The sequence below is a fragment of the Solea solea genome, chromosome 16, assembly GCF_958295425.1.
Source record: "Solea solea chromosome 16, fSolSol10.1, whole genome shotgun sequence".
NCBI classification, from domain to species: Eukaryota; Metazoa; Chordata; class Actinopteri; order Pleuronectiformes; family Soleidae; genus Solea; species Solea solea.
The window spans coordinates 13,924,267-13,950,635 of NC_081149.1; the positions used below are offsets into that span (position 1 = coordinate 13,924,267).

General features: G+C 41.9%; 1 protein-coding gene across 4 annotated transcripts in view; it reads right to left on the minus strand.

Moving 5' to 3' along the window:
* Positions 1–14,715: 14,715 nt before the first annotated feature.
* Positions 14,716–26,369, minus strand: part of cyth1a (cytohesin 1a) — a 40,258-nt gene continuing 28,604 nt past the window's right edge. For 3 of the 4 annotated variants that reach the window (XM_058653094.1, XM_058653093.1, XM_058653096.1), the window contains exons 3-13: positions 24,520–24,584; positions 23,305–23,371; positions 23,089–23,207; positions 21,892–21,972; positions 21,621–21,733; positions 20,663–20,811; positions 20,469–20,581; positions 16,929–17,007; positions 16,773–16,841; positions 15,863–16,017; positions 14,716–15,440 (exon numbers count right to left, since the gene is read on the minus strand). In XM_058653094.1, the coding sequence (XP_058509077.1) occupies positions 15,362–15,440; positions 15,863–16,017; positions 16,773–16,841; positions 16,929–17,007; positions 20,469–20,581; positions 20,663–20,811; positions 21,621–21,733; positions 21,892–21,972; positions 23,089–23,207; positions 23,305–23,371; positions 24,520–24,584 (1,089 nt within the window). In that variant the 3' untranslated portion in view covers positions 14,716–15,361. The remainder of the gene's footprint in view (positions 15,441–15,862; positions 16,018–16,772; positions 16,842–16,928; positions 17,008–20,468; positions 20,582–20,662; positions 20,812–21,620; positions 21,734–21,891; positions 21,973–23,088; positions 23,208–23,304; positions 23,372–24,519; positions 24,585–26,369) is intronic. The other variant, XM_058653092.1, reaches the window with a different exon arrangement.

Genomic DNA, 26,369 nt, shown 5'->3' on the forward strand with positions numbered 1-26,369 from the left:
TTTAAGGCAGCAGGAGGAGGAGATGAGTCCTCCTCTGTGTGAGCTGACTCCGCCTCCTTCCAGTAAAGCCTCTCTCTCTGTGCGCAGATTGACAGGAAGCGTGCTTTTATTTATTTATTTTACAGGATTCCTGCTCTGAGAAGTGCCGCCCCCCCCCCCCCCCCCCTTTCCCCCCGCCCCCCTCCTACAAAACGAAGTTAAGGAGGGTTTCCTAGCAATGCTTATCCACCTAGGAACACATTAATCAATCCTGACTTACATTTTTGACACTCCTATGTTGTTTTTGTTATTGTTTGCTTTCATTATTATTGTGTGTATTCTTTGGAAGGGGACGTGGAGTTCCGCTTTAGTGTCAAGTGTGAGGTAATGATTCAGTCCGAGCTGAGACCGTTTGTGTAATCGATTTCTGAGAAACTCGTATTGTCCGTGGCTCACAGATATTGAGCAGCATTTCCCCATAGAGGGCGCCACATTTGGGGAACTTGACTAAAAGACATTTCCCACTAGCAGCAGCTGCATCCTGCTGGTAACCAGGGGCAACGGGTTGTTGTTTATGGGCTTCCCTTCGAGCTTGCGCTCCAGTTTCCTATATTTTGTGTTTGTTTATGTCGTTGTTTCTTTATTCATCCTCATAAGGGAAAGAGCTCTCCGCATTTAACCCATCCTCACCCAGCAGTGTGCGGCCACTGAGCACAGATTTGAACCAGCAACTCTCTCAGTTCCCTTTCCACTTGGCCATGGAGCCATACTAAAAATGAAAATACATAAACTGTTGTTTTGATTATGATTATTATTATTACAGACAAGGATTGAACAGAATAAAATCATTTCTCCTGTTCAAATAAATCATCTCCTGTCCCTTGAATCTATTATTATTAAATCAACACCTCCCATAAAACAAATGTACATTAAAAAGATAAACAACGGTTTGTATCATAATTTCATTTAACCCATTATTATGACGTGAACAAACATATTTATTTATGTATTTGTGAGTTGTAGATTTTTGTTGTTTTAATATTCGCTCACATCTAAGTGTCTTACACATATATAGACGATAAAAAGGAAAAAATGGAAAATACAGTAAATATTGTGTGAGTTCATCTTTGCTTCTCAGCAACATGGTGACAGAGATATGATTTCCCTTTCCCCTGCCTGTGAGCCTTCCTTTAATCATCGCTTTATTCATTTATGAATCTTCTGAAGAAGTCTGTGTGAAGGAGTTGTTGCTTCAGATAAAGTCTTATCTTTGGCAACACGTATGTGTGTGTGTGTGTGCATGACTGATACGGTGCTCACCCTCTTCTCATCGGCGTGCCTGACTCAGCCATGACAATCACGGGCCTCAGGTGCTTATTGTACTGTAGATTAACTCCAGGCTGTGGTGTCACATCACTCTCTTTGCTCATCAGTAACCTGACGAGTGCCGCAGCTTGTGGGAGCCTGTAGCTACAAAAAAGAAGAAAAAGATGAATAAAAAGAAGAAACTTTAGAAGATTCACCAAACCTGTGAGCTGGACAGAGGGAGGGACTTGTTGACAATAGATCGACGCCACAGTGTCGGATGGTCTTTGGTAAAAGCCAGCTGTGTCCACAGACGTGAGTCAGGTGTTGTGTGATTCAGGCCATCATTAGGACATGGTTGGGGGGGTTGGGCAGTAGGATAGCTTCGTAATGGTCCTCTTGTTTCCAGAAAATCTATTGCATCATCGCGAGGCATTTGTTTAGCATCCAAAGTCTCCCCCCTGGGATCCAAACTGGAGTCAAATGAAGGAAAAGGAGTAACAAAAATCTTGCCACACTATTGTAGTTCCCCACGTTTCCCTGGAAACCGCATTACTACAGCATGCTGACTAAAATTATTAGCCTGTCCATTGTAATTCCTCGCGGCAGCTGTACTCTTGACCAAGTGTAAGGAGGAGCAAGACTTCATTAAATTACAAACAAAGCAAACAAACTTAGCCAGAAGTCGCCATGAAAACCATGTTCGGTTGGTGCGACGTGAACCAAGTGACCTCGAGCCATGAGCACACAGTGGGACTCCGGCCAAACATCTGTAGGCTGCATGAGTTTGTGCATTTCTGTGTCTTTCATTTCCAGTAGGTTTGCAGAATGTAAACATTCCACCAAAAAAACCCAAACCTCCAGTCACATGAGTTTAAATTTCATGTGCAAAGTAAAAAAAATGCTGTCCTCTGTGTGAGACGAGGCCTTGCATGATAGCTCGTTGGTCTAAACCACTGTTTAGTGGAAAAGGCGGCTGTATAAGTTTTCCCACAGTGACTCAGAAATTTACTCGAGCCCATGGTTCCCGTAAAAAAAAAACGAAAAAAAAAAAACAAAAAAACGTCTGGGTTTAGAGGGGTAAAAACAGAGCGGACCTTACGACTGGAAGGACGGGGTGAAAAGCAAGGGAAAGAAATGTTATTCCACAAAATATTTTGCAAGGATTTCACTGAACGGGGGCGTTCTATGACATTACTTGTGGCGTTAGCGATTACAAAGGCGCCACATTATTATTTACACAGCCGAACACAATGAGCACTGAATTCAGGTGGAATCGACAACATCAGTAATGTCTTCTTCTTCTTTTTTTCCCCCCCCCATCCTTATAAAAGGTTGAGTTCAGAATCAAATATTTGTGTTTTCCTCTCCACAATTCTTTGGAACCACATGTGATGTTTGCAGGAAGTTTCCTGTTTCCGCAGACACATTTATTCCTGTTAGCTCTGTCTCACAATCTGTGATACGAATTTCACCTGTAGCACTTTGTTTAAATGTCACTATCAGTCTGGTACAAAGTGTCCTCATTTGTGGCTGTGTTACAGTAACACTTCCTCGTTGGTTGGGTAAGAACACTTGAGAATGATTACTAGTTATCCAGTGTTGTTTCCTGGTAATGCTCTCTCTCTCTCTCTCTCTCTCTCTCTCTCTCTCTCTCTCTCTCTCTCTCTCTCTCTCTCTCTCTCTCTCTCACTCTATTGTGTTGCTATCAATGTCGTCCTTTGTGTGTGTGTGAATTATGGGAAGTGTCATGTGTGGCCACCACAGATGAACAGCAAACCACAAATCCCAAACAGGCAACAACATTTTTATTTTATTTTCTTCTTCCCACACACACACACAATCAAAATATGCCATTTTTGGTATCATTTCAAAATATAGTTTGTTTTTCGAGTGCCAGTACTTGTGCTCTGCTAAGAACATTTTGTTTCACGAGGGCCAGTCATGCTTGTCATCATTGTGCAATTCCATGAAGCATTACTGTAAATTTACAGGGAAGAATGCCTCATTATCATTAACTATCTGTCATCCGGCCCTTGATGAGACAGCACAGCAATGTGTGTGAGTGTTGACTTCCGTTTAAAGTGAAAAATATTTAAAAAATGTATGAAAGAAAGAAATCATCCAAACGAAATTAAACTGATATAAAAGCTTACACTGAGCTACACAGAAACTGTTCCAATCGCCGAGCCCGCTGCCGTCTGCCCTGTCAATCAAACGTGTCCCGGCCCTTTTCTTTAGTAAGCAAAGAGTCACACGGAGTGTAAAAGTGAGATCTAGTGTAACATGCTGGGCACATGCGGCTCTCACATTCCTCCCCACAAATCACACGGAGTCTATTTCTGGCATGTGAGTATCGTCACTGTCACAGCTGTCTTCTGGGAAGAGCTAAAAGCAGAGCACAGAGCCATTACCTTGTATCGTTCACGCCCAGAACATTATCCACAATGATACTTGAACATAGCAGCTATTCTCAGCAGCGTTTGTCTTTTTCCCTCATTTCAAAGGGTTTTCTTTTACCTTTATTCATATTTATCTTGTATAACCGCCGCACTAAAGCTGGGTTGCAATAGCTACACACAGCTGTGATACAAATGACAGCCAAAATAAATGACCTAATTCCTTATTTTTCTGACATCGGCCCTGCCAGAGAATGATCAAAGATTTCAAGTGCCCGTGCAAACTGCTTCTCTCGACGTAACAGGACAACAGGAGATCACGGCTGCCTGCAGTTATCTGCTGCCTGATTTCACCTCCAAGCTTTTATTTTCCTGGCAGAGGCCAGTGAGAGCCCGTGGGTCATTTTCCAGCCATTTCAAACCATGTGACAGTCGAGCCAGGGGTGTCTGCAGGGGGGGGCAGCATCACAGGACTGACTCCCCAAAGACCTGTGCTGGAATCTCAAAACCTTTCCAAATCGCATGGAGCCGAGGAACGCGATGTGGCAATGACTATTTAGACATTCAGTGCCACTGTGTGACAATGAAGGCAGGAAACGCACGGATCAAAGTGACTGCACAGTCACGGTGCGAAAGGAGAAGTTCCAAATGCAAATGTCACTGGCGTCACTGCAGAGCCTGGATCCCAATGTGTCATTATGTTTCCACGGTGCGATAGACGTGGTCGCGGAACACAAGGCACCTCGACATTTACTGGAATACTGAAGTTCAGATGATGTGTTTTTGTGATGGAAAGTTTTAAATATTGGATGACTTTGTTATAATCAAAAAAAAGATCACGCTAACAAGATCATGTGTTGCTTTCTGTTCCATATGTCTGTACTGAATTAGGTAAAACCGCTTCTACCCGTCCTTCATTGAGCGCTTTTGAATCCAAACTGAGAGTTCTTGAGGCCTTTTCTTTTCATTTGTAACTGTGCTTAACATTTGCTGCTGCCTTTCTTGGCCAAAAAGAGGTTCTTAATCTCAATGAGATTGTCCTGATTAAATAAAGGTTAACTCAATTAAATAAAATAAATAGTTATTTATTTATTAGCTGGCAGGGCAACACGATCTCCTAAAAAAAAATGGCTGGGTGTGTTTCCACACAGCTTAACGGTAAGCTGGGCTATGTTTCGTAAAGGACTGACGGCGTCTATAGCTGTAGCAACAATGTGTTGTTATTATTAGTCTCATGACGGCGACACGTGTCTCAAGCGTTTCCAATGTTGAAAGCGCGTGGTGCTTTTAGACGAAATGAGGCGACGATGACGACGTGGATGACCACAGTGAGGTTAGGTGCATGCACAAAACGCGCCCAAGGTTTGTTCCTCCTTGGCGTCAAACAACAACGTCAGAAAAAAAAATGCAAAACAAGGTTTAGGATGAGGCTGAGAACTACACTACATCACTTTTGTGAAATGTCCAAAAAAAAAAGAAAAAAAAGTAGTCTGGGCGGAAAAATAGCTTCCTTTTATCAAAATGCAATTTGGGAATGCGGCTTAGTTGCGTGGGAACATAATTTACTGATGTTGACCATAAAAACAAGCCCACAGTTTTCTGTGGAAGCAGCTCATTACCAGTGCATCACTATTAGTTTGTGAAGCCTGAAGTTCTGAAGTACGAGCATTCCATGCTTTATTGTTTTACTAAAAATGGGAGCATTTGTTTGAAGAAAATCTGAAACTAACGATTGAAACCTTAACCCTTTATGGAGCCGTCATTGAAATACTTGGAAATTCTTAATTTCAGTGTCATTACAGGGATTGAATTAAAAATATTACATTTTCATGTAGAAAATCAAGATCAATAGTTACCATTCATGGTTCCTTGCCCGTTGAGGGTAAAACATTTTCTAAAAGATGAATAAAAAGTATAAGAAAAACACATAATAAACTTAAATACAGACATTTTACTTTTTTCTTTCTTTTTTTTACAACCAATGGGGTCTCCCCCTGGTGGTCATTCAACAGAATGCAAGTTTAAAGCACTTCATCTTTGGCTTTGCTTCTAAACCAGGAGCCTACAGTTTGCAGGTCTAATCAAATGATACAGAGACAATATGAGTGTTGCACCAGCAGTCACTAGTTATCATAAAGATCAATTGCCTAAAGTTTGATTTATATTTATGTCACTTGACACTTTTGTGGAACAAAATTTTGAAAATGAGTCTGACGGTGTTTCGAATTTATGCGCTGGAGGAATGTTTAGAAAGGATTGGTCCTGTCAGCTGTTGTTGTTCATATAAATGATGAGGAAAAAAAAAAGAAAAAGCTTTTCATTTTACTTTTAGAGCGTCTGTAGAGAGTGTTTGGCGTGACAGTTGAAGACGAGACAGTTTGTATCTTGTTTGTGTGCAGTTTCAGACCAAGTTTGCGAATCTTAACAGCATCGCTAAGCTACCGTCACACTACCGTCACACTACCGTCACACTACCGTCACACAGATCTACCGTCTCACATCTCCTCATCTACCTAGTATAAAAACAAATTCTGTTTATTTTCCTGTTGTACATGTACATCCTGGATTTCAGTCAGCACCTATTTGATCTCTCCACGTTCTGTCTGAGATAAGAACATGAGGTCATACCATCACGGCAGCGTGTGCATCCTGCAGAGAATGCACGCCTTTTCACGCTCCGCCTGAAATAACCTGTGTCCAGATCATGATCAACTGCTGCCTCAAACACCCAGACTGCAACATGGCAGATAAAATGATTGATCTGGCACTGCCTGCCTATCTCAGCTTGCCCCGCCACTGCAGCCACCATCAGTTTATCAGTATCAAATGTTTGGAGACAGAGGGAGTCAGTGACATAATCAGGATCTTAAAAAAAAAAGAAAAAAAAAACGGGCCTCGATTCCCACCAACCTCAGGAATAGCAGGCTGATGTCATGGGACAGATGGTAATAAATCTGTCTACACTTTAATAGGTTGGCCAGGAGATGCTGTTAACTGAGAACACCTTGTTGAATTCATTCAAGCGAGCGAGCGTGCAGCAGAGACATGCATCTGGGACGAGTTTATGCACACTCACATGCATGTGCCTGCATGGAGCGTTCATAGAATTGAACATTCTGCCTGTCCATAATGGATCCAAACACAGGATCACATGCAAATCCACCGTACGCAGGAGTAACTCGATCCTGAACTGTGCCAGTAAGTCTGACATTTCCAGCTAGGTTTGTAGTGTGTATCACGTTCACACACCGGTTTTGTGGCTACACTTTAGATCACAGCCGCATGAGATGCGTGTCGGGTAGAGGACGGGGGACACTTTGCCGGATCCGAGTGGATTTCAGGCACAAGACCCTGATTGCTCACGGTCAAAGTTGGCTTTTGTTTAATACGCCGCATTGTCTAAAGGACCTGAGTCAGTCACAGATGGAGGTGGAAGCGCCTCTGTCATTCAGAGGAAAAGCTTTGATCCTCGCCATTTCACGGAGTAAATGACTCCATATGTGAGTAGGACTGGGCCTTTGTTGACCTTGCACGAAATCTTTCACGGCAGACATAATGAAGTCATATCAGGGGCCCATTGTTCCTGGTGCAGGTGTGTTCCTTTCCACAGCTCTGCCATAGAGAGTCACAGGAGCGTGCTTTTCACGAGTGTTTCCTCCTCGTTCTCCAATGAAACTGCAGCTCTGTATCGATGCATCTCTCCTTCTACAGCTCCGTTGGCCTTTCATCTCAGACAGATGGCTTCATTAATTCAATTTCTCCGGATTGTAGATTGTAGCAACACCCACACTTTGAGGTACGCGGCCTCTGAAAAGAGCAACTCATTGTCCCACGAGAGGCCTCATAGAGAGAGCTCCTGTCTCTACAGCCTCCCATGCATACTTCAAATGTGTGGTGACCGATGACATGCTTCACAAACGAGAGCCCAGTCTGACTTTACTTTGATTGTAACATCTCACTTCAAAGTTTAAGATTTATTTTCCAAGAGGCAAGAATGCTGCCGTCCGTGGATCACAGATATGAATGAAACTCTTTTAAAGGCATTTCCTTTTGTCCCTTTTTTGTAGGCACTCCCTGTAGACAGGAAATTCTGCTGGAGCCACTCCAAACCATGGCCTCCTTTTTCCCGTTCTTGGCTAGAAATCGTGGAAGAAGGGTGCACTCTGTCCCAACCTTCAACCTGCATGTAAACAAACAATCTCCCTGTTCCAGAAATCACTGGAGCTTATCTTTCTCATCTGGCACTGGGGCGACGCTACGCAACACTGTGATTATTGCAACGCACAAGAAGCTGCAATCAGCAAGACATGCACAGGATGCTTCATTAGGGTGTGAGATAAATCACTAAATCTCACAGTGGGTCTCGTAGTGCATACAAAAATATTCCGAGATTCCTCGAATTAGAGCCACCCCCGGCTCAGTGAATGTGCAGAAAAAATACCACATTACCATTTTCCCACTGGGACAAACAGCACTCTGTCTTGTTGACACAGTGTTTCTGCAGCCCTGCATCAGCAAGATCTCGACCAAAAATATTGTATGCAAGAAAAAAAAAAAAGAAGAAGTTAATTCCACTTTCCAGTAAACCTAATTAATGCAGTGCACAGAGAGCGTCAGTCTCTCGACCCAGACTCAGTTCCTTAAACCGTCACTCGGGAACACACGCTCGCATTCAGACTTAATGTGGCTGCACCATTTCTCACCTCCTATTATATTATTATTATTATTATTATAATTATAATAGCTGGACTTTCCATTGGTTAAATCATTTACAGCTCTCAGCAATTGTTCATAGTCATAAATTCAAGCGTGCACCACTTTCTGAAGGATAATAACGGTAGATTTGATTAAAAACTGTATTTTGTGCACCACCCTCAACAACACGTGCGGGGGGAAAGTTGGAGCAGCTGAACGGTAATCGCCATTTTATGTTCAGATGTAGGGTTCAGATCATTTCTAAGTCAAAATTTAAACAGAGACCACAGGGCCTTATCTTCCTTTTTCTGCTCCAACATTTTGGGTGCAAGCAATTTTTAAACTTGCCCGACTGCATGTTAGTGGGAAAATAATTTAAACCAATGAACTAAATCATATCCCGTCAGTGTAAGGTTTTACTGCTTTTCTTTTTTATCACTGCTATAACCTTTACTATCTGCAGCTGGCTTACAAACAGTGCAAAGTAGATGTTGGGATATACCGTAAATACCTTGTTTGCATTGTTATATGAGTGTGTGTGTGTGTGTGTGTGTGGATGAGGGAGACAGTGGATGAGGGTAAGTAAGAGGAGGGGGAGGCTTTGTTGTGGCTTCTTTTTAACTCCCTTTCTCAGAAATCCTGCCTGGCGGATGAGCTCAGTGTATCTCAGCAGAGCAGGAGATTCCTGTAGTGATTTAAGGTGGATTTATTCTTACAGTGAAACAGCAGTGCACGACTGTCAGCAACATCAGTGTTGATCAGCTCAATACTTAGAAAAGACACAGAGCTGCAAAAGGCTCCAGTCTGTCTCTGTGTATGTACTCCTTTTTTTTTCTTTTTTTCTTCATATTTTCATAAACATGACAGTAATGTGAGATCTGACGGGATGCTCTTCTCTAAAATTGGCCTTGACGGCTCGTCTGGTGGCACACGTGACGGACGGACGGCTCCAGACGCAAAAAAAATCAACTGCAAAAAATAGACACTTCTCTTTTATATAAAAGCTGGAAATGGAGATCGAAACGTCTAATGCAAAACGGTCGGCGTGAAAGTGTCAACCATGCTGTTCCGCATTTAGGGCTCGCGTGACTCCGCTTGTGAGCGCATGAGTAACATTCTTTGCCCTGCATGAGCCCGTGCAAGAAAGAGCCCCACTCATGCCAGCTGAGGTCAGGTCCGGACACCGTGGGGTGCACCTTTCTTTCACCACGGTGGGCCGAGAGGCAGGGGGAGGCCTCCAGCGCTTCTGGGAAACAGTCTGGGCCTAATTGAAGCCTGACTGGTCTCACATGTCTCCACTTACTGGAGGAGACGGAGGATCCCGTTGCCTGGCCTATGAGAGCTGCTGTAGGCCACGGCCTACCCCCACCACCACCACCTTCATCAGCATAACCACAGAGAGGCAAATTCTCCAAGCAGACCTGACATGACAGCATGACTGAGCAGTGTGGTCGAGTGTGATTCGGTGCAGTGAGGTCAGGTATTTCTGTGCCGAGCTAGTTTGTGTTCCTTTTTTTTTTTTTTTTTTTTTAAAGAATACCTGGCCTTTAGAAATCCATTTGTAGCTCCCAGGATTCTGTACAGTGTGTACTATCTATTATCTGCGATCGTCCTCCCTCCCTCATTCATTGTGGATCAGGACGGATGGAAACATCGGCCCTTGTTGTACAGACTATCACATTCCCCTTTGTTACGCAAAAGCAGAACCTTTATCTCAACCCAGAAGGAATGTACGAGTACACCGTGTTTGTGTGTGTCCGTGTGCATGCCCGTCCACGCTGCAGTGAGAAATATGACAAGTGAAGGGAAAAAAAAGGGAAAAAAAGCGTTGATGGTGAAAAACAGGAGATTTTCCTGCTGCTGCTAACCACCACCACCGCACATTCACTAGGTTTTTCTCACTCCTTGCATCCCCCCCCCCGCCGCAGCTTGGCAACTCGCCTCTCATTTCCCATCAGTCACGGTCACCTCCTTGACCCTGTCTGTAATTCTCAAAAGTGTCATTATTATCGACAGCAGTGGTGCAAAATATTCTTTGGCTGCAGTTGCTCAAGGGTCATTGTGGGCAATTTCTTATCCGCTGTGTTTTTTTTTGTTTTTGGAATCCCATTTTATGAAAATGCTGTTATTATTGTGCACGTGTGGAACACACTTCCACGAATTGTACCCGTGTTCCAACAAAACCCTGGAGGAAGTGCCTCAGAGGGAAATATATAAATAAGCCCCTTTCTTCCATTTCACTACGTTGCTGTTGTTGTTCAAATAGAACACTTTTAATCTCTCACCGGCCGGGTTTGAACAAAATGTTAAGTGTCAAAGGCTGAGCTGCTGTGGGTTTTACAGGCTTTGTAGTGTTTTGCTAAACATTTCCCAACTCTATCACCACTATCTGAGCTGTGTGAATCTTAACATACGCACATTGTTAATGATCAACTAGCACTAAAGGTCTAAAAGACTGAAAAGCAGATTTATGGAGACGAGTAAACACTCGATACCATTCAGTGTACTGTCGAACATTCAAATATGCTTCTACGCTACGTCATCTTTAATATTAAAACCACTAATATCGTGTAGGTCGCCTTGTGCCACCAAAATTGCTCTAACTCAGCATGGAGTCTGCGGAGAACTGGGGAACGTTGAGGCCAAGTCAACACCTCAGAGCCATTTTCATGCTCCTCAAATTATTCTCAAACCATTTTTCTTTTGCAGAGTGGCAGACAGTGATTTTCACGTGAAAGAGGCAGCTGCCATCAGGGGCTGCACAGCTGTACTTTTACTTCATCCGTGTAAAAGTTGGTGCCAATTGTCAAATTAAGGTCCTCCTCTACAGAAAGGTCAGGAGCCAAGGTTTCCCGGCAACATCATCACAGAGCCTCTGCTAACTCGCCTCATCCGCAGGTGAATGACGCACAAGACGCCCGTCTACGTGATGTCAAAGGAACTATGACTCATCACATCAGGCCTTTTTTTTTTCAATGCTCTCTGTCGTCCACTTGTGACAGTCAGCGTGCGTATACTCGGACCAGTCTGCGTTAGCAAATACACATGAAGCTGCGACGCATTGTGAGCTCTGACACCTTTCTATCATAACTAGTGTTGCTCTTCTGTGGGATCTGACCACACAAGCCTCTCATCCGTCACCCTTTCTCCTGAGTTCTGGGTGTCCAGGTCACTGTCTTACAAGCATTGTTGTAAGGTAACAAAGTACAAATACTTCGTTACTGTACTTGGTCTGTCTTGATGACTTGGTCTAGTCTTGATGAGCTGCTTTACACTATACTCACCCATTCAACATGAGGTCTTGACACTTGAGACTAGAAGGGCAAAGAATTGAACCCCCAACCTTCCAGTGGAAAGACAACTCACTGTACCACTGAGCTACTATGGCTTAACCCAACTCCTCAGATTTTTTAAAAACATGTACATTTTATATCAGAAAATGACTTTTGATATAGTACAGTAAACGTCATATACTTACTTAAGTAAGTAATATTATTTAAAAAAAGTGACTTCTGGTAAGATACTTTACCCTTTTAGGCACTTTATACAAGACTGCTTTCAACAACCACATCAGATCGACAGCTACTAACCACTATATACCAGGCAACACAATCTGTTGTTTTGGAAGATGATCTAATCTACACGTTAAACCATCAAAATCTGACCTCGGATCAAGTCAGTTCGTTAAGGTTGTCTATCCCAACCATCCTCTTCACCCAGTCACCCATGTTTAACAGATGCCATAGTAATGGAATAATCTCACATCTGAACTGTGTGTACGTCATCGACAAAACAATGTGTCCTCGTGACTTTCTGAAGAACACATAAACCCTTTTCCATGGTGTTGTCAGACAACAGGACACAGATAACGATCAGCACTTCTCTGTAATGCCACTCATGTCTCTGTCATTCTTAGCAATGCGTGAATGAGTGTGTGTGTGTGTGTGTGTGTGTGTGTGATGACACAGTGCCATTTTTACTGCATGCTCATTCCATTGAGAAGAAGTCATTCCTATTGATCGCTGTTCCAGGCATCATTTAATATGATAGCCTACATATTCACTTGGAAATATCGACCTTTCCCCAATGCCCCAACATTTTGCACCATAAATAGTTCAGTGGCATGAAATAAAAAGTTAGAACGCTGTAAATAAAGGATGGGTTTAAACAGTAACAGAGCTCTGTTTATTTTAATAAAGCGGTTAAAAAAAAAAGAAGCTTGTTCATTCATTCATGGAGCAGAAGGTTGAACTTAATGCTTAATCAGTGCGACTAATGTGAATTTTTTTCCCCTCATTGTTCCACAGTTCATAGAAATTCCATTTCAAACATTGGAAGCATTTGTGTTTCAAGGATATTTCATACTTTCTACACAATTAAAATTTTTCTGGGTCCACGCATCAGACACAACCAAAACTCAACAGTTGAAAATAGTCCTGTACAATTTAGCATGAACAAGAAAAAAATCATATATCCACAGCTGCAAAATTTACAAATTTCAATTTATGGGAATGTATTTGTTTTAAGAATTCTGCAATTCAGAGAAGTGAATGAGGATTTTTCACAACATGCACATAACAGGGTGATACGCCATTACACAAGGTCAAAATATGAATGGCACTTATTTGACTCTATAGATCATTTAACACAGTTTGACCCACTTATACAAATCCAAGCCTGTAATTTGTAGTTTGACTTGTGCAGAACAAAACAGCCTCAGTCAGATACTGGTTTGATTAGCTGTTAATTTGCACATTGCACTAAATTTAGCCTGCAATTAAGATGTCTTACAAGGTGCATGTAACCAACTTACTTGTTCACTGCAGTAGTGTTGCAGACTGTGTGCAGCAGCATGTGGACACAGCCCTAATCACATACTGCCACCTGGTGGCCGCCAGATGTAATAGTCTTGCAGCGGTGTAAAAATCCACAATCGGTGTTTATGACAAATCTTTATTTCAGCTTGATTAAATGGCAATGATGGAAACCTCAAATCAAACACTACTCAACAGAATGACATACAGAAATGGCAAAACTAATGAGGAACATAGTTAAGGACAAAAAAAAATACCCACTATACATTTACGTATGTACAACTTTGATAAATAAACCAATACTGTCTAAAAAAAAATGTTTGATTGTTAAGCACTTTTCATTATTTCTCTAGGATTAGTGCACTGAGAGGAGGAGAAGAGGAAGAGGCCCAAGATACAGAAGAGGCAGAGGGAGTGAGGAGAAGGTAGAACTAACAGTTCTACCGGGTAGAACAGACTACTGCTTGATACACCGAACCCAAGTCTGCACTCACAAAGTTGAACCTTCAGAGCAGTTTTTTTTGTTATTTGACAAGATGACATCTAACTGGTCAATCAGCCATCCTCCATCTTTTGGTTCACAACATGTCATTCCTGATACCAGCAGTAGTTTTGTATAGTTTCACATCAAACTTCCTGAGACGGAACCCACCCTTTCCTTTCCTGGCGTGGCCTCACCACACTTTTTTTTCTTTTTTTTTTTATTGTGCTGCTTTAAAGCTTCGATCATATGTAACGTGTAATACATACACAAAACCCAAAGAATATTGAGACAGATCACGAGGCTGGGCTGAGGGATAAAGTGTCATGTGATTTGTTTTACCCTTGAATAGCCCTCCACAAACACAACGTGTGTTACAAGGCAGCAAACAAAGATTAACTGTTGTCCAAGTGGGGAAAAGAAAACTGAATTACCGTCGCTAACCAGCAGCATTTCTCATCATGTTTCATCTAGAGCGCCAGGCACCACTGTGCAGCACTGAAGTAAAACTAATAATAAATTGTTTTGGCTTTTTTTTTAATGACACAGAAATAGAAAGTGTTTTTCGGTTTGAGACATGGTGAAATCAGGAAAAACAATTTGGGAGAGAGGAAATAAAAAAGGGGCCATTGTGCCTGTTTTCCAGACAACTTAAGACCTAAAAAAAAAAGAGGAGGAAAGTAAAGAAACCCACGATGAAGGACATTCGTCCCTTGTAGACGACACTAATCCCCAGGGATGCGTCTCAAAGACCTTCAGGAAATTAACAGTAAGAGCCAGATCCAACACTGAGACCCTGTCCAGACAAGCAGACACCCTCACCTGCAGCGGCGTGTCCCCGTAATTTTCTTTTACAAAAAACAAAAACTAAACGCAGGGGCCTTTCATCCCTCACATGGCTGTCAGGATCCAGTTTATAGAAAGTTTCCGAACATCTTAACAATCTCCTGAGTGGCAACTTTATTATTTTTTTTTTTTTTTTTTTTTTTTTACAGACATTTTCTTTTTTCTACAAAACCGCTAACAGTTGGCAAATATTAGCCCCCTCCCTCCCTCCCAACCCCCCTGCAGTTTCTGCTGCAAAACCATTTTATCTTACAAAAGTAAACAAACAAAAAAGACTACAGAGGAATAAACAGTAAAAGCTGTACAAATAGACATGTATTGCCCACACGTATTAAAGCACATCAGAAAAGGTCTTAGCTTTTCTTCCATAAAGCGAGGAATATTTTGGTTAGGGCACCACACCCTGTCAGACCTGCTGAGTTAAATGTGAGCTGTGGGGGGGCGGGGGGGACTGCATGGGTGTATGTATGTTGTCTAGGTACGCAGTGCATATTGGAGTAGTTTTATTTTGCTGCAGAAAGATTCCCTTTCGGATTCCTAGACAGAAAGCACACACAAAGCTGACAGAGAGAGAGAGAGAGAGAGAGAGAGAGAAACAGAGCGATAGTGACACAAGAGGTTAGACGAGGCTTTGACTCGGACTCTTATCTAGAAACCCCAGCATGCTTTCTGTTTTTCTAGCCAGTAGAGTCCTAACGCCACACAGCTAGTAAATATAACCTAGAGAAACTCCCCAGAGAAGGTCTGAGGCAGACCTGAACTGTGGTCTCTGCGCCGGCCCAGACACCAGACACCGGGACCCCCTGATCTGTCAAGTGCAACATCGGGAAAGCTGAGCAGCTCTAGTGCCTCTTCATGGATGACACCTTTTTCTTCCTGGCTGCCAGCATCTCGTAGAAGGGATCCCTGCTGATGGCAGCTCTGTGGGCACAGACGGAGAGGGAAATGTCACAGGGAAGAGCCAAAGTGTAAGTGCTGCACTTTTTTATGAGCTATGTAGTGTTAGATGTAGTGCGTTTGCAGTCAAGTAGGGACATGTTTTCCCCTTTTTCCTGTTAAACTGCCACAGTTGGTTTAACCAGTTGTTGTTTTTTTACTTGGCACAATCATGTTTCATAATATTCTTAGGTGAAAAATCAAGCAACATGTACAGCAGAGGTCCATGGAGGGAGAGACATGAGTTCTGGCCCTGCACACGTTTCTTTTTCATTTGGTATGGCTTATACTTTATGAACATATCGAATAAAACCCCATACATCTGTTTAAAACACTTCCTTCTACATCTCCAGAACAACCCTGCCTCAATGATCACAAAATAAAATATAAATAGACAAAAGATTTACTTGATGCTGTTCATCCATTCATCTTTTTCCTCAGTAGTGGGGGCAGAGATGCGATAAAAAGTATGGTTGCCCTCCACGACGCGTCCATCAGCCTCTGTCTTGCATGCTTTTATCACTTGGTCCTTGTTGTCAGGAATGAAGAGCTCAAAGCAATTCTACAAAGGTAAAGTCAATGAAGGTTAACAATTATAGAAAGTAAAAATGAATTAAGCCTAAAAAAAAAAAGAGAGAAAAATCATATGCAATTAAACCCCCTAAGGATCTGTGTTATGGATTTTAGGCTATCTTTAAAGTGTCACATGCTGTAACTTGTACACACCACAGGTATTAAAATACGGATGAAGACGTGCGGGGCACCGATTTACTAAATTGGAAGCTCTGGAGCAAATCAAATGCTCAAAGAGTCTGCACAGCAGTGAGCCAGATTGTTTTTTTTGGGGGGGTCCACAGGTTTTTGTTTTTTTCTTTAACAGGTGTGCTTCTGGTTGTGAATTTAGAAATGCTTGCATTACACTTTGCATCATCTACAGACGTACACAGGGAACACCCTGTTGAACACAAAGGTGTGGCTAATGAAGTATTTGTTTTGGAATGAGACGCTAGTTGTAGTGTACATGAAACTAAGCAAAATATTGTGGTTGACGATGAATCAACAAGCTCAAGCGTCATCTCTATTCTCTAGTCAAACACAGATGAAGTGACAGACTGTACAGTTACAGGGAGGTACATGAACATTCGAGAGAGAGAAAAAATTATTGGAAGTTCCTTCCTCTGGGTGCAGGATAAGTCGGCACACATTCTTAACAGGACTAAAAATAGAACATTTAATTTACTCTTAATTTGGAGTAATACTGAAAAAAAAAAATAAAGTGTAATCCCACATTTAACCAGTAGATGGTGCTGCACTTACCGGCTTCTTATCTTCCACATCTTTGATGCTCAGGTTCTCCAGTGGGATGATTCCCCTGGGCTCTTTGTCCTGCACAAATATAAAATATGTAAATGTGCACAAGAAACTACAGCAAGCAGCTTTTCCACCGCGACTGAGAAACTAGGCTGAACTCACTGTGGTGTACTCAAAGTAGTACAGACAGTTGTCCGTGAGGATGAACCACCGCCTCTTCCAGGTTTTTACTCGTCCCCCTGGGGAGCAAACAGTTGACATCAGAGAGGTTCAACAAAAAAACAAAAGAAAACAAAAAAATCAGAGAAAAAAAGAGATACGAGCACCAAAGCACCAGGTAGAGCAGCGAGACAGGCAGACAAATGTATGGGCAGACAGACAGATGATGGCTTCTTTTACCCAATTATTCCCTAATTCAAACCATGCTCCACCATTATCACAACGGCAGAGCCTTCAATGCATTTACTTTGTTCCCTTTGATATATTTCGTGCTAATTTGGCCCCGTTTTTCTTTGTTTGATACAGATAGGGCTGTGTACCAACCAGCGATACATCAGAAAATGTGGGAAGCACTCAAACGTCTGCATGAGGGAGTAAATAAGGTTACTGAGATTTAACTTTACACCTCTTTCACGCCTCGTGGGGGACCTCTGGTTAACTCTGAGCTCGCTGATCTGTGACTGACCTCTGACCCCCTTTGTAACCCATACTTCCTGTGAGGAGAAACCTGATCACAGGAACACATGGGAGCCTGGCAGAGGGAGGATGGGATGCCAACAAAGTGAGGGGAGCAGGAAGCTCAGTGCCTGCAGCTATGCTCAGCTTCTCTACAGGTATCCCAGACTTGAATTTCCTGTCTCGGCTTTGTTAAATATCTTCCCCAGTTATACAGGAGCGGGGCTCAGTGAATGAGGACTAAGTTTCTTTCTAATCAATAAGATTTCAGCCTTGACTAGACGAGACTACCCCACCACCACTGTTAGTAAAAAAAAAGCTGCCTTGTGAAATCCATCGACCAGAACAGGAAGCTTAAAGGATGTTTACATACATACATAAGAGTCAGCACACTTGTATTATCATATAACAGCATCAGCGCTGTATATGATACCCCATCATTTCAGACATCATGATAGGTCTACACTAATTATCTACAAACGCCATCAACACTCTTCGGTCGACAGGCAGAGATGGAGAGCTCCTCACCGCATGTCGACCTGTCGGAGCATTACAACAAAGACAACGCAGACAAACACAGACAAAAAAAAAAAAAGGACGCAATGGCACAATCACACAGCCGACGGCCTGGAAGTTGATTGGGTTTGTGTTTGGTTTTTTAACGGTCACATCAGTTCCTGTCTCTATGAGAGAGAGAGAAAAAGAGAGAGAGAGAGAGAGAGGAGTGGCCATCCTCTCATGCTTGAGCGTCCCGGCAGATTGCTGTTGAGGATGTGTGGCCAGTGCTATGCTGGAGTGGAGGGAGTCACCCATGCAAGATGTAACTGTGAGAGGCTGGGCAGGTGGAGGATAAGGCAAAATAGGTTTTCTTTTTTTTTTAACTCATGTTTAATTTTTTTTCCTTTTTTTTTCTTCTTACTGATTTATTTGTTTGCCACATTAAATTACAACTTTCATTTATTGTAATTAGTAGTACAAAAGTGTACAATTGATCAATTTATTAACCATTTGAGGCATATATTAAGCAACCATTAAGCCCTTTTCAGTGCACTCCTCAGCCAAGGTTTCTCTCCCAGTTCGGTCCAGTCCACTGCAGCAACACACCGGGCTGCAGCCACACAATTACCCTCCAGATTCATTTATGGCATGACATAAAAAGAGCAGAGCCATGTTATTGAAAAGGTGCATTATTCTGTTTCCATACAAGCAAACAACAATAACCCAATGTGTAAACAAGGCCACAATTATTGTGGAGAGTAAGGTAAAAGCCCTTTGTTGTGCTCACTGTATGGAAAAAAGATATAATGCAGCTTTAAAAAAAAAACAGAGATCAAAGAGAGTGACCACCACAGCGTACAGAGAAAAGAGGGTCAAACTGCTCAGTATAGTGGTCACAGAGCTTCAGCTCCCAAAGCCAAGCCTACGGGTTGGCAAAGGCACCCAGTGACCACTCAGCAACCACCCACTGAGATAAAAGAGTGTGGACAAACCACCAGCTCAATGACAGACTGAACAGACAAACATCTGGATTTCAAATGACTTGGTGGAGAGAAACAATAAAAGTAAAACAACAAAAAAGAATCTGCAGACAAAAAAAAAACCTGTTTGAATGTAAAACAAATGAGAAGGAAAGCATGGCAGACCACCGAAAGCACCCGAGAGCTGAGAGATGGACTAGCATTTTGGGAAGAGCAGGTGTACATACCTCCTGAGGAAAGACAACAGCCAAAATCATGGGAACAAACAAACAAACGAAGAAGAAAAGGAAACAAAAACAAAAGGAAATCAAATTATATGATAAAGAATTACAGCACCACAGTCCTTTTAATTCTGGGTCAAGGAGGCTTTAATGCACTGCTTCACAGATCTTTAGGCATGTGGGTCAACAGATTGATTTTACAAATCTGCTGTTCTTAAATCAGGCCACAAGGGGGAGTTTTATTCACGTTAAAATCCTGTAAAGCACTACATGGATTATCACCTCCACTTAGGTCCATTTCTGTTATATCCAGTCATTTACCTTCCACCATGATTGATCAAATGTGTCAATATGGAGTCATTGAGAAAGGAATTATTTCTGACTCTCTTGGCGTAGTCTGTTGTTAAGATTCACAGTGATTGGAAGATTCAGCGTCACTTCATAGGATCAGGCTTTTTACACCAAACTTCACTGTGAATCTGGACAACTGTGAGAGGTCTCAGAGGAAACAGAGGATGAAAAGCTCAGGAGTCAAGGGTTATGACTAATAAACGTACCAGGTAGCATTGTGGGAAACATTTGCAAAACTATAGGAGCGTGATAAGTTTTATTTTTTTTTTTTTACATTATTCTCTGAAATATATGGTCAGGAAAAAAAATCCTGTTTAAATTCACTCTGAATCTTTTTTTCCAAAGACAAAAAATTTGAGATTACAGAGAAAAGCCAGGAATATCAAGCAAAACCATGTATTATTTAAGAGGTCTGCTGTGTGGTTTCCATTAAGAGATGAAGTATGATTTTCAAATCTGCAACCAAAATCCCCCTGAGGACCAAATGTCTGAGATAAAGGGGGAAAAATAACTTCTAATCAACAAGTATTCACAGAAAGCAAAAGTTTGTGCGTGTGCACACTTGACTTATAGGCTTTTAAAAGCATGTGCATATCAGTGTATGAATACGTCCGTATATATCCCAGCTTAAATAATTTAAAGGTCTCCTCATGTAGTGGTCTGATCTCAAAGCCACATTCATAATACATTAAAGTGAGCAGGAAGGCCTTCAGATGTTGTGGGTCAAGTGCAACACATGGATTACCACATTCTCTTGGGCACCTCTGTCCTCACATACTCGCACACACACACAGGTTATCAACCTGAGGGATGATACTGGTTATCACTGATTTTTAACCTTGGGATAATCCATATATTTGAGCTGCTATGAAACACAAGGCAAAATCATTCATTAAGATAGTGATGACAATCATTCTGGACATCTATTACACTAAAACTGAAAATATGTGTATACACTGTATATCTAGTGACACTGACCTAATTTTAGCAGCCACCCCTCTCTGTCTGGATTGAAGAAAGTGTGTGTGAGGTCATTGCCGTCGTCCTCTGGGATTTTAAAAGGCTCGTTCTTGATGCTCTCGTACAGATTCTGTGGTAGAGAGAGTTGACCATGAAAACAGAGCAGGTTTGAGGTTAAAGGGGGGAAAAAAATGAACTCACAGACACTCACCCTGAGCAGGTCTTCGGGTAAGTCCCCCCCCTCGTTGATGCCTCTGTTCATAGAGATAAATCGTTCCACAGAAGGCTTGTCTTTCACGTTGGGGTTGTGGAGGCTGGTGTTTAGCATGATGATGGCAAATGATAGGATGTAACAGGTGTCTGTAACACACACACACACACACACACACATGCAGAGTGATAACTGTGTGAGGAAGAGATGAGATTTAAGAGATAGCAAAAGTTTGCTGTTTATCATAAAATTGCTGCCAGTGTTTAATGTGGTGTTTAAACATGAATGGAAATTAGCTGCACTTTGGGGACTACAGTGGACACAGAGAAACGGAGTGGAGAAGTTTCATTTAGCGAGGCGAGTGGGTTGGAGTGAAAGGCTGCATGTGGGCAGCTAAGTATGCATACGTAAATGTGAAAGTGCATGTCTTCCCTCCATGTGTGTATCTATGCTAAAAGACAATGTGGCTAGCACACGGCTGACACAGCAGCACTTTATCTGGCCTGTTGGGCTGTTGAGAAGCGCCATGCATTATTCACATCCATCTGCAATCATGTTAGAGGCAGTCGCTCTGTCTGGTCCAGGCATTTCCCAAAAGCCAGACTCTCCACTCCACTATAACACAATTAACTGCAGTAGACTTTGTGCCAGCTAAATAAAAGGAGTTCAGACATTCATTGATGTGACATTAGATCTGTCTGAAATATGGGGAAACACTGCTTACAATAAGATAATAAGATAAAATATTAAATATGGTCTCTAGAAAAATACCTTGAAATTAAAAAACACATCTATCAATACTGCTGACAAATATCGACCTTGTATTGCAATAAAAAGGCAAACAATAACAAAATAGGTCTATCTAATCGGTCTAATAGGTTATCACATTTGATAAACACACATTTCTGGCTCTTTATGACAGTATTAAAAGCTGGGCTACAGAGCATCATAGCTCTACCTGTGGACTGGAAAACACCAGAGTTGCACTGGCAGTAACGCTGAGCAAAGGCCTCCATCATGCGGTCGATTTTCTGAGCTTCTCCTGGCAGTCGAAAACTCCACAGGAACTGTCTGTCAGGGGAGAAATAGCTCAGTTGTTAGCAAAAGTCTCACTTCCACTGTGAAAAGGCTGACTTTGTCTATTTAGTCACAAGACTGAAACTGACAGCTGCATCCTTGCAAAATGCAATCAAGGTTAACCCGGAAAAGTTAAGAACATGTTGTCTTACCTTAGAGCCTGAACCAGGTTGAGGTCTGTGAACTCATGAAGCTCCACAAAGGCATGGAGGACTTCGATATTGAAGTCATCTCTGTAAGAGGAAAAATAAAGTCAGAATTTTACTGGCAAACCTTTAAAAAAAAAAAATAGGTTACACAGATTGTTACAGATTACACACCGTTTAAATTTTATATATGTATGTAAAACTTAAGCAGTTATCATTATTTCCTAGATAGTAGACTGTTACCAATTACACTTTCTTCATCTTATAGTTTTGTCCAACCAGAGTCAAAAAACTAAAGATTTTCTATAACATAATGTTTGTATTTGTGCTTGGAACATTAATTGAGTAATTAAAATTAAATTATTATGAAAACAGCCGATTAAGATCATAGACAGAAATGATCATGAGCCAATACTTTAAGTGTAAATTTTAAGGTGAGGTTTCATGGATGTAAAAGATGGCCAAACATTGCCTGTGTTGTAGTGGTTGGTTCAAAGCTCTTGTGATCTGGCTCAAATTAGTGATATGCTCCAATCTAACCCAATGGAGGAGACCAAGCAGCCTGCACCTTTCATTTATCATCTCATCTCAATCATGACAACACCCTCAACCTTCATGCCCTTCAGAGTAAATGATCTGCCCTGCGGGATCATGGGATTGCTCCGAGGAACTCTCGTTGACAGAGTCATATCCAGTCACATCTATTCCCAGCGGAGAAGTGACCAATCATAGCAGAAGGACCCTGCCACACTCCATCGGCCCCTCCCCACATAAATTAGAAACCCACCGAGCTTGATAACGATCAAACAGAGAGCATCCATCAACAACCTGCACTCCATTTCCTCCACACGGTCTACACCCGGAGAGAAACGAGGGTGCTCTCGAGTAAAAACTGCCGTCTCACACATTCATTCCTCGATTGTGTTATCACTGTCGCGTATGAGTAAGATCATCTAAAACAGATGGAGACTGTTGAACACCCGGCTTTGTCATAACAGGATGGTCTAAATGTGGGACCAATAAAGTATGTTTGGGAAAGGATGGGCGTGTGCCTGACCAAGAGGAAGCAGAGCAATGGGGAAAGTATGCATTCTCGCCATTTGACGCTTTTATTAACCACATGGATGGGTGCTCGTGAATGAAGATAGTAAGAAGGAGGAGGATAGAAAGAAGGTGGGAAAAAAGGTTACTCTATATCCAGACCTCTCTCCAAGGTAATCGCCAATGGCTGTTTTGTTCAGGCCCTCGCCCTTGTAGAGGAATTGAGCAATGTCATCGCTGGTATTCTTCAGCAAGTCATTCTCAATGAGGAACTGGATCCCCTGAGAAAGAGAGAGGGTCACAGGTTACATCCTGCGAATGAAGATATGTGGGGAAAATCGTATTTCTTCAGAATCATAACAGTTATCTTCCACATACCTTTTTGGGATCCATGTTGAACTTCTTACGACCCATTGCTACCTGTTTATTCCTCTGCATATTTTTCCTAAAACATAGGGGAAAAAGTAGGTTTTCCTTGATTCTCGACTGGGAAATAACATGGCAGATGAATAAACTCAACACTTTTAAAAATAGATTAATCTGACTTAATCTGATTAATTAATCATTAATTTATTCTTGATGATTACATTTATTAGTTGTTTGAAATAATATCAAGAAATAAAAAAAAAAAATGGTTATTACAACTTCTCAGAAACCCTTGTAACGTCTTCAAATGCCAGTCCAAAACTGTATATAATCAATCTAGAAGATAGAACCAGTGATTCTGGTCCCTTGATACATGACTGAATGTTTGCTCCATTGTGAAGACATTCAAATTGTTTTGCCTTTTAAATTAGACGCACATAAATCAAATTGCATGCAAATTGATGGTCCATCATTGTGCTCATTCAGTGTGGCTCAGACAACAATAATAAATGGATGAATTTCAATTTCCTGAAAGCATCTTTTCCGTATGTATTTGTCAGGGGTCAGCCTTTCTTTCCGCTCCATGTTGACAAATAATTGATTAAGCATTTAACATCATACGCATGGGAAAGTCTTATTTCTCAGGCCTGGAGTGATTCAGGGGTCACAGTGCGCTCCAAGAATCCACCGTCACCATGGCTACATATCCATCCGGCGAGAGGTTGCCATTTCTTCCCACTGAATCACTCACACAAGCATTCTTTTGGCTTTTGTCTGCTTAAATCCAACACTCACCTACAGATACTGCAAAAGCAAAGACTAGCTATCAATGACTTTCAGTGAATCTCAAGAAACTCTGATAATAAGAAAGTGCTGAACCATTAATGGGTTTCAGGGCCACGTGAGAGGAGTGCTTCAGGAATATTCAGGAGCTGATGGGATCCCTATACACTTGAGTAGACCAAACACAAACACCCCTTCCCCTGAGACCATCTATTGTCTGCTTCTGCCCGTACAACCACTGCATTATTCAATGAGGCCTCCCATCATGGGGTGTGCCTGATGAATCATTTACACGGCCTTAAAAACAAAGCCAATTTGGCAAGATGGGATGGCCCGACTTTGCCATCCAGCATGAATAATTGACAGCTTCATTTGCTAAGTTAATAGAAGGCAAGCAACAAGCCAATTTAGCCAAAGCAGAAGAAAAAAAAACTGTTTTCTCACCTCTCCTCAGTGGAACCCAGGTTCTCAATCTCACTTGTTACTTCTGCTATCTCATCCTTCAGCCGCTGCAAAGAACAAAGCAAGTATGAAAATTAATATGTTTCTGTTTGTGAGCAACATATTTCAAAAAGTAAAGGGTAGATTTTGTAGAGATTTCTGGGGGTGTAGGTTATGGCCCAAGGTGGTGATGTGGATGCTGATTAAGGATTTTTTTTTTTATACAACTGTTAACCTTGTTAGTAAGGGCAGTGTATTGACTTTTTGGTACAGGTTTATGCTCTGTGGTGCAGGTACCAACAGTGGTATTTTATCAGGTAGCACTCATTATAAAAAGTTGAAGAACCAGTGCTCTTCTTTATCATTCATATACCTGGGTGGCACTGGCATCCTTCCAAAGCACCTGGGCTCACAGATCGTTTGTCTCTAACCAAACGGTAAAGGACCCGTGAGCTTGGAAATGAAATCCCTTGAACCTCATTAGCTATGTTTACATGTGCAAAATTCCTTCACTCCAAAAAGATATGTCCCGTTTGGAATTTACAATTCTATCATTTACATGGACGCAAAATTAAATTATATTGTGGTATGCATACATTTGCATCAAGCATTCAGTTGGAATGGACTAGTTTGGCATGCACAGTATTATAATAAGTATAAAAAGATGCTTCACTTCCACTTCCGTAGTAAATAAACACTGCACGCCTCTTCCCATCCCTTTGCTGTCTGTCTCTACCAGGAGCTATAGAAGAGGGTGACCACCAAAAACTGTATTAAACAGCTCATAGAGGCATTTTTCTGGCTATAAACCCACACACTGCACTAAAAACTGATAGTGTCTGTCTATATGTCACATCAGAAGGTGTGTTTATGTGTGCCTGCTCAACCAAGCAAACTTTCCTTTGTGAATTTGATTAAGAATCAGACATTGAGCAATAACCTCAATACAAATGGAGGGAGAAAGCATACAAGTGGATTATGCTGTAGTTTGTGTGGCTTTTTCAGTAATTAATGGCCTTAAAGGCAGTTTTAGTCGATCAGATGAGGCCAACTGGTGCCAGACTGGCGCCGTACGGTTTCTGCAGAGGGTAAAGGAACAGAGAGGGTGATGTCAGGTTGATAAAGGTCTGGAATAATAGACTGCAACATTAGAGATGTCTTAGTTACAGATGGAGCTTTGTCGCTATTGATTATTTGACGCTTCATATAAAAGTCAAATTTGTTCTCTCCACTCATATCCAGCCACAGAGTTACTTTATCATTCCACATGCGTAATAGCAAGTCATTATTGGCCAAACCACAAAGGGAACATCTGTGTTTCCTGCACAATCACAACACATTCCACAGATGCTTGTGTCTGCAAACAAAAGCACTGCTCATACTGGAAAGTGGTTGGTTGTGGTGGGAGAGGTGGGGGAGTGATGGGGTTGGAGCATGCTGGACCTAAGGGTGGGAGAGAAGGAGGGAGGGAGAAGGAAAGGGGTCAGCTAACAAACCACGGAAAAGGAGTGGATGGGGGCAGTAATGGTGGCCAAATAGAGGGGGAAGGGCATAGGGTCATAAAAGAGAGAGTGTCTGATCACGCCTCCAATGTTTGTCTGTCAGAGTGATCGGAAGTTGAGACACCAACTGGGACATCTGGTGGCCATCTCACAATGCCAGGCCTGTGTATCTATTTGCTTTAGGAGCTTGTTACTGAATGACAGGACTGACCTGAACTAGAATAATCAACTGTGCTCTTAGGCTAAGGCAAAAGCCAAAATAAAATAAAAAACATAATGGTCATTGACAAGAATCGAACAGAACACTTCAGCTGGTCTAATTTGAATTTCTGAAAAAAATCACACTACATG